We start from the raw sequence: 12,608 nt of genomic DNA, 5'->3' as shown, positions 1-12,608 counted from the left end.
TGATCCAGAAGGAAAGGAACCTTTGATGATCTTGCACCTGTTCCCCAGACAATGAAGATGTTGGTAATATTCTCATAAAAACCTGCCTTACAAATGTTTTAATTTAAATTAATTTTCCTGAGTAATAAACGACAGCAGCTAAAACTTATGAAGCTATTCAAAACTATTAAGTCAATGATTAAGAAGGCATTAACATCTCAAAAACTAATTAACTAGGCTACCAGTACATTGGAGTTGTGTACACCTTCCAGGAATGCACAAGCTTTGAAATACTTTGCAGAAATTTACATTCCCATTTATCTTTTTCTGCCTGCTGCAAGAGTTTGCTAAAAGTAGACCGAGGAATGATTATGTCAGATGGAGGGTGTATGCTGAGCTTTTCTATTCTTGCACCTGACTGCATCTTGCCTTTGTGTACAGCTTTTTATTGGTGCTTGCCACCATTCAGTGTTCATCACTAGGTGAATCAGGGGCCTGTACAAACTTCATACTGCATTAGAGATGAGTCACTCAGAAAAAAGAAGAAAATACACCTTCTCATTCAATACATTAGACAACCTGCCTTGTTCATTTTCGGTGTCCTATACCTGTCCTTATTGACTGTAGAAGTAATGATGGTGACAGGCAAGGTAGTTGGTCAAATTTCATGACGAACTGAATATCGATAATGGGTAAAGTCATGGAAATATTATTTGGACTAAGTCATGTCATGCAGTGTGTAAAAGCCTCGCTCACATCAAGTAAAAAATCCTGTATGATTAAAAGGCTACATGACTCTGGGAGCCACTGCAGACTCAGAGAGAGATTTTGCACTTCACACCATATGTAGCTTTCTGAGGTTTTTCCTATTTCTCAAAAAATCCCCTCTTAGGAGACTAAAGATGTCTTCCAAAGTACCTAAATAAAAGGTACACACACTTTACAGCTTAAACCGTTGACACAGACACCACTGTCTGAAGCCAAGGCAACAGAGGCTCCTAGACGCTATGAAAAATCATTCTCTCGGGTTCCTGTTGAGGAAATAAGTGGCTTCCTCTCTGACTCACTGTGCCCACCAAATACCAGTGCATTAAAAGTTAAGCAGGAGCTAACTCCTCCTTGATTGTCTGAAGTTCTGGACTCTGGATATGTGACATTGATACATCTTTTCTGATGTCACCTTATTTTATCTTACAGGAGAAGGGGCTGGAGCCTAAGCTCCTAAGGGTATAATGAGATAAAGAGACATACCTTAAAAAGTACAGGTACAACACTGTCGAGGAGATGATGAACAGGATTGTATAAAGCATCACAGTGATTAAGGCACCAGGAATCCCTGACTCCTCTGCTCTTAAAAAGACCCAGTAGAGCTTTGCAGCGTCAGCAATGGGTTTCTCTACACTGTTCCCAAGTCGCTGTCATGGGGGAAAAAAACCAACAATAATAAAATGCCAATCTTGATTTACCTATAGACACAAAAGAAAAAAAATTTCTTTATAAGAAGGATTTAACTGTAATTTGTGGGGCACAGGGCTTGAAACTTGGTCTGCTACACAGAGTTTTAAATTAACCATGAAGAGTAATGAACTATTTTATAGTTTATTTTTGTACAATTAAAATCTACCGTTTAGAGGTGGCTTATTGAACAAAACCCATGTCAGTGAAAATACTCAATGCTCGTTAACATATTTCAGGAAAAGCATGAAGTACAAAGGCTGAAATTTTTCTTATTTCAATGACCAAAGAGGCCTAATATTGAATGATTTATGGTGCTGTTTTTAGGAGTGTTGAGTGACCACAAAACACTTGTGCCAGTGCATAGTTCCAAACTGACCAGTCTCAAAATTACTTGCCCCTGTCACAAGAAAAATGCTGGTTCCTACCAGACTCAGCAAGTTACATAATTTTGAACATGTGCACTTTGGAGGGTGCATACACACTAATTCCCAGTTTCAGAACGAGTCATTGTTTGGTGCTACCAGTGGAAAACAGAAGTAACCATCATGTTATCTGAAATGCTGAATGGAAGTATCAGGGCATCTGTATGTGTTGCTAGCTGAAACCTAGCACAGCTTTTCCACCAGCCTTGCAAACAACAGCATCGGTAAAAGAAGGTAGTGGATTCGCAAAGCTTCACTGAGATCCAATGAAGTGAGAAAAATGGAGAAAGCAACTACAAGTAGATCAACAGGGAACACCAGCAGGGTTTTGTTACGTTTTCCCCAAAGGGGCTGACCTTTTTTCAGTGCAATAGAGACAAGTTCCCCCTTATGGAGCGGTATTTTAATTTATGTACATGCATTATGAAGTCCGTCTGCAACCTTTTAAGTCAGAAAATCAGATATTCCCCTCATCCCCCATTCCTAATGTCCCGTCAGTCCAGTTTGGAAAGCCACATGAACAGCCTGTAACACTGAAGGACCAACAAGCTTCAGCATTATTTTGTGATACAGCCCTCTTATTTTATTTCTTTATTTCCTGAGATTAAATAGAGACACAATGAGACTAACAGCTCTGAAGAGACCTGACTGTATCATACTCCCACTGCTGTGGTGGAATTAAAGACACCTCTTAACTGTACAAAGTAGCAGCCATAAGTTGTATCATTAACAGCTTCTCCAAAGGTATATGACTGCCATGTACCCTGCTTAGTTATGTTATTAATAGGTTATGTTCAACTGCTGTGTAAAAAAATAAGCATGTATAACTATTTGCATTCTGCTGAGGATGAAATAAATCTTTGGCATACTAAACGTTGGTAAGGAATTAATATTCATAGAATAAAAATAGTAATTTAATTGGGAATAAGGTCGTTTGTGTATTTTTGCAAAGATTCACAACGAATCCTGAAGGTTCTGTAGCACTCTATGTTTCATTATATTTCTGCTAAAACATAGAAAAAAGATTTTTCAAAAACCTACTCTTCTCCTCCCTGGCCCTCCCCCCTATCTAGTTCTTAAGAACTAGCTACTGTATTGACATATTATTGCCCTCTACTGGATCAATTTAGAAGAATCCAGCTACATATATAATGGGTCTTCTACTGCTCAGAGCTAAAATAAATTCGTCTCTCCACTTTTTTCTTTTTAAGGTGACACAGCAACAGTCAGATCCATATTAAATCACATTGACAGATTTCACAAGGATGTGAAACTGCACCACCTAAAAATCCAGTGTTTATCATTCAGAGAGGGAGTCTGTGACCTTTAGGCTTCAAGAAATCTGCACCTTCCTGAGCAATTTGCCTAGACGAATCCTTAGAAAGACTCAAAACTTTCTCCTCGTTTTTTACTACCTTTGCAGTGACATGCATGGTAAAGCAAAGACAATTACAAGTCCAATGATGAGCTATACAAGGACAGAAATTCTTGAGTGTATTTCTGCTCTCTCACCACCCTTTGCAACACTGCCAGGTTTCTGTAACGGGAATTACAGGTCCCAGGAGATATATAAAGACTGTATACAAAGACTAGTTACTAATTCAGATTTGTCCACATTGGTTGTAAAAAATGAAAATACTCTGGTTCTGTTTCTATTTCCCTGGTTGTTCTATCCTCTCTTCTTGAAGAAGAAGAAAAAAAAATAAAATAAAAATTAAAATAAATTAAACACTCTGCCCAGCAGTCACATTCTGACATCCCTCCAAAGAGGCAAAATTCTGAATCGCAAATAAGAATAAATTTCTTCCTTATCAAGCAGTCCTTTCTGGCAAGATAAAAATAGCATGGAGGAAGTGTACCTTTCTATCATTTTTTTCTAACACAGAGGTTGTTCCCTGGTCCTTGAAGACATGATCAAAAAAGAGGCATCTTTATTTTAAACTATTTTAATAACATTTGTCAACATCTGTCTCAGATACCCATCACACCACAGAGTGATGGTCATGTGAGCACTTTGCAGTCTCTGATGTTTTTCATGGTGACATTTATCCATGTGGCTAAAAAGGTGTTACTCTCTGCATTTTACAAGCTATAGAGAGACAAAATGACTGGTCCCAAGAAAGCTCTGGCAGAACCAGAACTTGAACGGCATTCTCCAAAATCATAGGAAAGTTTCTTACATCTGGAATATCTTTCTACAAAACGACAATAAATCAAAGCTGAAATCATGTATTTTACACAGTATTTTGAGTTGAACCCCCTGAAATATGCAATTGCTCTCTAGTCTTAACAATAAAAAGTATTAGTTAGTAAACAAAGAAACCTTTGTCTCCAGGGCTGTCATCTTTCATAAGTACTAAGGCCATTTAGGATACTAAGATACATCCTAGCCCTAAAATAACTCAAATTACCAAAACACAACATTTAAAAAATGCTTGCTATAAAATAGATTGGCAAGTAAATCTGAAATAGCTGCCGAAAGAATGCCACAAGAAAAAAAGTTACAAATGCAATAATGAAAACACATGTAAGAGATATAGTCTCATTTGGAAAGGATACACACGGTATATTGTGTAATATTTGAACAAATGAGTTTCTACCAAAGACAATCTTGGTGGGTAAAACTGCCAAGTTTTCAGTACGAAGTACAGAGAGAGGTGTGCTTTTTTAATGCCGTAATGAAAAACTTAGTTATTCATATCTCATATTTCACCCTGACCAAGCCCTATTTGAGAATGATAACAAATCCAGTCAGACTAGAATGGAGCACAATTCTACTGAAGTCAATGGCAACGATTTTCTCAATGCAAGTGTGGGAAAGACAAGGCAAACCTCAGCCTTTCCTCCAGTTTTTATGAATACATCAGTGTTAGGGGTGAGAAAAAAGCCTTTTGAATATTTAAATGTGTCTAGCCTTGATATTGGAGAAATACTTTTGTTTTTTCTCTTAGGAAAAGAAATCTTCACCAGAATAATTACAATTAAAATTCAATTCTCTGCATGTTTTACACCATGAAATTAAAAAAAAAAAAAAAAAGGCAGGCTGTCCAAGTAAAAACTACAGTGTGTTGCCACATGCTTAAACTATTGCAATTACCTCCCAAGTGAGCTCCAATTAACTTTCTTGAATAGCTGAATTTTAATTTTCAAAACCACTGCAATGGGAAACAGCACGCAAACAGTGGAAAATCACATTTTAGCAGGTCTTCTTAAAAGCAGAGCACAGGTTAGCAGATGAGGAACTCAGAGACCTAAGAAAACCTGATCCACACCAAGGACTGTGGATTACTGCTTGATCTGGAGCAAGCAACGGAAACGAAGATGTCTTTGGAAGGTAGACACGGGCAGAAAAACAGCAGTACCACACATACAGAAAAGTTCTCAGCACCCTGTGCCCATCAAAAGGACCTCATGACACCTACACAGTGAGAGCCAAATTTGAAACACATGTTCTGGGAGACTGGGCATTACCTTGGATGTGATAAAAGTCCCCAGCCACCAATGTACAGATGGGCTATACAGCACATATATAAGCACAGATAGAGTTGAGAGCTTTACTCTCACGATTTTACATATGATGAAGCTCTTTCCCTAAAGATGTCTGTCTTTCAATCTCACAAGTCTTTTCAGGTGTGCTAGAAAATTATGTTAACTACATTGCATGTCAGAGAAGTACACAATAACCTCTATTTTTTCATTTTGTCTGTTTCAGTGCTCAGAAAAATCTGAAGCGCTAATAATCAGGACTGCTCATTAACCCATCTCCATTAACATCCAAAATTGCAGTAATCTTTTTAAAAGCAGATGCAATCATTCCAGTGGTGGATTTACTTTCTTATCTCCATATATGACTTGTAAGGTGCTCTTAATTTTATGCAGAAACACAGTGACTCCATTAGATGGGAATTTTGTTAATAAAAAGGTAATGTATAACATTATTATTTAATTTCTTTTTAACTTTCATGTTCCATTGCCAGGGGTGGAATTTCATATCTTTCAGTGATTCATTGAATAAAACAAACTTCTACGTCAAGGTCTCATGTCCAAGTTATTTTAAGTGACTTACCCCCAGGAATGAATCCACTATGAACACCGCCAAGGGGTCTAGCACTGTCCAGAGTCCCATAGCTATGATGAACTTTGACAAGAAGGAAGGGAATGAGTCAAACAGCTGCTGACAGACCCATCTGATCAGGACCATAAGAAGCAGCCCTGCGTTCAAGGTTAGGGGTCCCACCACAACCATGACCAACTCTTCACTGGTCTGCAGCAAGGAGTTCTGGTAGACCAGTTCGACGGTGTGAGGGAAAAGCTGGAATCTGTAAGTAAACAAAAGGAGAGACTTTGTCTGTGCTCCTGGGCAAAATATTATAAAAAAATAGAATCATGCATGCAGCATGTTGCATAGTAAAACTGTATACCTGTCTTGGTCATAACCCTCTCACCAAAAAAAATTTCTCCTCCTGCCTCTGCATCCTTTGATCCCCTCTGACTCTGAGTTCAGCTGATGCACATCCAGGCCCTTGGGACTGTGCAGGCAGGAAGACATTAGCTCCCAGAAGCACCAATGTGAGCACAGACCCCAGGAGCTCACCCCTCTCTGCATATTGCAGCATTTTGGACATTGCACAAAGCAGAAAATGAGGTATAGAAGACGTGGCTTTTAGCATCCTTAAGTGACTGGAAATGCTCCTCTTGTCACCATGAGATGGTGGGATTTGCAGAGCTCAGACAATGAGCAAATTTGGTGGCACTGTAGGAGACAGGAACTGCATGGTATTATGAGCTACATACAGATGCTGAAATGCAAGGAAAAAAATTCAAGCCATTTGAAGTGGCTTAAATTCTACTCCTAACTAAAGGTGCTTCCAACTTGTGAATGCTACCACTGTAACTGGTGGGACTAGAGCGCACTCAACTCAGCCTTCATGTTCTGCGGACACACAGCTACTGATTGGGATGCCTATCCAGGACGTCTTGGCTTGAGAACACGATCCTTTATCTAGCTGACTGCCTGGGAGAGCTGTGATTAGTGACTTTGAACATGACCATCTCTCTCACACGTTGCTTCCTTCTGTTGTGTTTCCTTTGCTTTCACAAACTCTTGATGCTTGGCCTCCCAGAAGTTTTAATGTCAGCTGGCTGAGCCCACCTGGGCTGTGCAAGGCCAGAAGCGAGAGGTGGCTGGCTTTACATTAAGATCTAGACCACCTAAACAATACTCAGCTCTATTAGGATTCTGCTCAGACACCCTGTACAAATTTTAGCCAATTATGCCAGTATGACAGCAGATAAAGGTCACAGAGTTGCATGTTACTGAGTGCTACTGAGTGATTCAGGCTTGCATGATGCTTCAAAGTGAAGAAAAAAAAAGTTTCTATTGCAGAAACCTTCCCTAAGCATGACTGATCTTTTTTTCTCTATAAACCCATTTTCTACCCCACAGCAACACATGGAGAACCAGGCATATATCACCTTGTGGACTTGCTCTCCATCTTTTTTTTTTCATGTCAAGTAATGACAAGTAATGCTTTTCCTGGAACTCTCCAGAGAGCTCTGATTCCCGAGTTGAAGTCAATGTATCATATAGTTAAAATACGTCAACCCATTGGAGCCCTCACAGTAAAATTGATATATCAAAGTCGAATTCTTTTAAGTATTTTACTCATAGATCACTTTGGTAACATCAAATATGATTTAAATGCTTTTCAGTTTTGTGTACTTCTTAGGGATTTTAAAATACTTGATCCAAAATGATAAATGCGTCTGTGGAAGATACATAACCTGCTTGTTATCCCAGAGGGGAGAGAGATAGGCAGGATACGAGATGCACAAATAGACACATCTTGTTCTGGATTGAAAATTTACATTATTAACACCTTCACCTTTCTGTTAGGGTCACGTTTATGTATCAGATCATCTGGAATTTGGATGTGGTCCTTGTTCTCCTAGTCTCTGCAGAGGCTCCTACCAAGCTCTGCATGCAGAGCCCTTAGCACGACTCTTGGTCATCAATTCTCTTCACAGTGCAAAGGAACTGCTTTGAATCAAGCTATTAGTAGAAATATTCCAACAGAGAAAGAAGGCAGTGGGACTTACTTTGTAACAGGAACCGAGATGGCCTGAAGGAAGAGCCATTGGCTCAAATAATGCAGGTAAAGTCTCACGAACCAAAGCAGAACTAACAGCAGCAGGAGCAGCCAGAAGTCCCCAGAGCGCCAGCGTGCGGATCCCAGCTCGGAGAAGGCTGCGTATACCATGAAATGGAAACGCTCAACAACCTGCCTGGACAGTTTCACTTCAGCAGCAGAATGGCGGCTGGAAATAGATGGAAATTAAAAAAAAAAAAAGAGTCATTAGGAAAAAAATATATAAGAAATAGCAGTTGCTAAAACACTGCAAAATCCTGTTATACAGATAAATGTGACACAGGTTCTGATCATAACTTTTGATGGACCGACACATCTGACACTAAAAGTAGAATGTTTCTTTCCATCGCAGTCTAGGTGATAGGTGGCTTCCTCCCAGAAATCATGCTTCTCCTTTTATAAAGAAAACAAGAAATCAAGATTAAAAACAAGTTTTTAAAAGTCTCTTGCTTTGATTTTTCACTTTCTCACAAATTGTTATCTGAGGGCCACTTTATCGCTTATTTTACTTCTGAGAAAATGGTAAAATTACTTGTCATATTTGTACTGAAAAAGTATTCATTTTACTGAAAAATGTGAACAACTTTTTGGCATTTGAGTAAGAGAACTTCAATCAAATGTTCCATATACAATGTGGGCTAAAACTCTTTTTTAAACTAGTTTCAAGTAAAAGAGGAAATAGAAAGGAGCTTGCACTGTACAGTATTCTGATACTGTGTGTGGTGTGATTTGCCCTTTAAACTAATTACTACACTGCTTCAAAGGGGAAAGAAAAAAAAAATGAGATGCAAAGATGCAGCTTTGGCATTGTTTCCAAGAAACTGGAGTCTCTCAGCTGATTCAAAGTTGAAAAGACAGTAGCTTCTTTGACCTTTTGAAACTTCTAACTGCTATGCTTATTTCCACTGATTTAAATGACTAAACAGCTGAGATGCACAACTATAGGTCTAAATATGACGTCATCATGCTCAAACTGTTATTTATATTAAGGCTTCTGAAAGTTCAAAAATATAAAGATCTTTTTGTGGAAAAAAAACATTCTGGCTTTTTAAAGTGTAGCATGTGACTGGGAAAGAAGCAACAGCAATATTTACTCTGTATTTTTTACTCTTTTAAAGCATTTTCCTGCCTATACATATGAATTTCTTAAACAGCTGTGTACATTTCTTTCTCCAGCAGTCACAAAGAGAACTGTGAATAGCAATGGAGAAACTTAAAATGATTATGCATTTGGTCTAGGTTTGAATGAGCAAGAGAAATAAAAGCCCCAAACTTGTCAGCTATAGGTCTGGATTTTGGGACCAGGTTAGGCATCATGTTACTCCTTATCCTCAGTGTTGAGCTAGATGCATTTGTAGGGGAAGGCATGCCGTCAGCCAGCCCTTTTTCTCATGAGAAGGCTCAAGATTTAGTTACCTCATTTATTGAAGAATGAGTGGAGAAGTTGTTGAGAACACGACACAACAAATAGGTTTTGGATCACTAAGAAGACCTGAAGTACAAGTGACTAAAACTTCTCACAGAAGCATCTGTTGGGCTGAGACAGGTGATCCTTTGTAGTGGCTATAGGTTGATCTGTCAGTGGTTCTGAAGGGCTTTTTAAGACACTACAATCTGCTTTGCTTGTATACTAATCAGACCCAAAGTCCTGCTTTACAGACTTAGGGACACATCATGAATCACTTTCCTCATACTGTAATTATTTACTCACAGCAACCTACAGGAACACCACAACACATTTAATTAACATTATGAAATCATAGTCTAGGCTTGTGTGAGAAAGAGACAAAGAAAAATGTAAAATAAGAAATACAATTGGCTGTCGTATTATACTACAATAACCATAGTGTTCTGGATGTTCGAAACTCTGAAGCTAGATTGTACTACCTTTCCTTTTATATAAAGAAATTTTTGTCATCTTTAATAACTTCAATAAAAATGAACTCTTAAGGTATTGACTCCTTGAGGAGAGTTAATAGGGCAGGATTAGCCACACAGTTAATCTAGTTAGACAAAATAGTTCACTGCTTGTGCAAAAAATAATAAATAAAATTAAAAAAAAAATACTATCTTAGCTCATAATACTCTTCTTATCCTTCATTAAACAAGCAGAATTACATAGATGTCCCACCCAGTCTCACCCATGCCAGAAACCTACATCTTACTGGAACACTGTCAACCTTCATCTCTGTGATGAGAGGACAAGTAACCATGATTTTTCCATAAAGGTCTGGATTTAGATTGCCACCTCATTTTGTGTAAGAGTCAGTTGCTACTAGATTATTTAGGGTCAATTTACTAAATGAATCTACCTCCAAACAAGCAACACCAGAGTGAAATGCTCATTTTGCCACCTGTAAAATGTTTCAAGACATAAATTCTTCTTCCAAACCAACACACAGATTGAAAAGGAGGGCACACAGCTCAGACTGCTGACAATAGCAAGTCGTCTTTCATCCACAGCACCTGGAGCGCTAGAAGCACTAAGAAACATTAGTGACCAAAACACTGGGTTGGGAAGGTGAGGTAACTTCTCCATGGAGGCAGGATCTGGTGCTGCAATCAGTACTTTCACTAGAGTTTCATAAATACACTTACACCAGCTCTGTAACTCATTGTGTAAGCATTGTGAGCACACCATACAAAGTGTAGCTATCAGACTTCCCTAAGGCTTAGGCACCATTGAAGATGTTCAACCTGTGCCTTCATCACTCCATTGCTCCCCAGCCTACTTCCACTTTCAAGGAGTTAAATGAGAGCTAATGACTCCACCTGTGAGCTGTCTCATCCCTACCAAGGTGCTGGCTCTCTCAGCCACAGGAATCCACCTACTCAACAAATTTCCAAAGGAAAGTAGAAAAATTTAGAGCACATTCACTGTTATCAAATGCTGGAAGCCTTCCACTGGCAATGACTCTGCTTAAACCAGCAGGGCAACATCTATGATGTCTTTACTTTTGTGCATCTTTCCTCTGAAAACAACAATAGCAGCCCAGAAGCTCCACAGAAAGCCAAGCTTGCTGGAAGTCAAAGAAATCAAGAAAAACTTGTCCATTAGGTACAACCAATCAACAGTAATTTTCACTTTTGGAATAGCAGTTAATTTTTTAAAGATTTTATTATATTCATCACACATCTTGACCATCATTTCCAGCTTTTAAATGGAAATTAAAGTCCTCCTTATTGTTTAACTTGTCAAAAGTCCAGATTCTGAGTGTCACTTCTGTGCTAGCTTGTACTTCCCTTTGACTGTGTAACACCTTGACATAAACACCATTAGCCAATGGTAGATATTGGTAGAAAATACAGCATAACCAGTGTCTCAGTGAAGGTCCCGACCCATAACTGGAATCTCCTCATCTACTTTAAAAAAAAATTCAGTGAGCCCCAACTTACTTGTAAGTTACAGCAAACTTTTCCTGAGTACTCATTAATCGTACTATAAGGCTGTTTACTGGTTGCCACTTCAAAACACTGGGCTTAAATGATATCTCTTACTGACTTTTTTGAAGAATGGAAAGAAAAGGCAGAAACATGAAATGAAATGCAGCAAACAAGTGGAAACAGCCTCTTTAAATATTTTGAGCTGATGCTACTAGTGAAAACTCGTGGGTGGAGTGACAGTGCTGGCAGATACAGTTTTCAGAAGAGATTTATATATAGTTGCTTTAGGGCAGAGAGCATGAGTATTACCTTTCAAAAACAAAACAGCCCCTCCACCCACCAAAAAAAAAAATTTCAACCCTTGGGTGAAAAATATAAAGCTTCAAATGAGAAGCCACTTGAGCAATGGATTTATCCATGATTCCTTGGATTACTGGTAAGTAATTTGGCTGAATGTTTCTGTTCTAGGGCATTAGTTTTGCATTTTTCTTTGCAAAATGCTGCAGTAACAAATAGCAGAGACTAAATTACCATAAAAGCAGGTCAATTATTTCAATGGAAATTGTTCAGAAGGAAAGAAACGATGCACAGATTCTCTTAAGCTACACTTCATGATGATGACAGAAAAGTAATGGCTGATAGAAGGCAGTGTGTAGTGTTGGGTGACAGCTTTGCTGCTGACAAACTACAGCGAACATTTGTATAATGCACTGCAAGACTGGCACTTACAACTGATTGGGGGTAGATTCTCAGTCGACACAACTCTGTTTGTTCCAGAGCTGCACTGGTATATGCCAGATGAGGTATTCAGGATCTATTCCTGAACATATCTATTATTTACATCGCATAAAATAAGGCAAAAATAAATGTTTTGTGTTACCCATACAGACGAAGATTTAAAGAGCAAATGCAGACACGAATGACTTTATGCAAATTACTTTGAGGGAATCACAGTCCTCACGGACCAAGAATCTGTGCAACATATTTACTCAATTCACAAATAAAGACCCCTCCCCATCATCCCTTTATAGCTTATCAACAGTAATGAAGATGCAGGAAATGCTGCCCAGTGTTACTACAATGAAATGCTACCATTTTCAGTGGAAAAGCGCAACTGTATCTGAAAGTACACCTAAAAATAATGCACTAATACATGTATCCCCTAAAAAGGCAACCAGTTAAAAGCACCACTGATGAAGCATGAGGCAGAACAGAA

The 12,608-nt window shown here is 38.6% G+C and overlaps 1 protein-coding gene across 1 annotated transcript in view; it reads right to left on the bottom strand.

Annotated features, from left to right (window-relative positions):
* LOC135985007 (uncharacterized) overlaps positions 1-12,608 on the bottom strand; it is a 138,288-nt gene that overhangs the window by 60,940 nt on the left and 64,740 nt on the right. Inside the window, exons 10-12 of the mRNA XM_065627928.1 lie at positions 7,959-8,177; positions 5,926-6,178; positions 1,231-1,394 (exon numbers count right to left, since the gene is read on the bottom strand). Of these exons, the coding sequence (XP_065484000.1) occupies positions 1,231-1,394; positions 5,926-6,178; positions 7,959-8,177 (636 nt within the window). The remainder of the gene's footprint in view (positions 1-1,230; positions 1,395-5,925; positions 6,179-7,958; positions 8,178-12,608) is intronic.

The sequence above is a fragment of the Caloenas nicobarica genome, chromosome 2 (genome assembly GCF_036013445.1).
Source record: "Caloenas nicobarica isolate bCalNic1 chromosome 2, bCalNic1.hap1, whole genome shotgun sequence".
NCBI lineage: Eukaryota > Metazoa > Chordata > Aves > Columbiformes > Columbidae > Caloenas > Caloenas nicobarica.
This window is presented reverse-complemented; position numbering and strand designations above follow the sequence as displayed.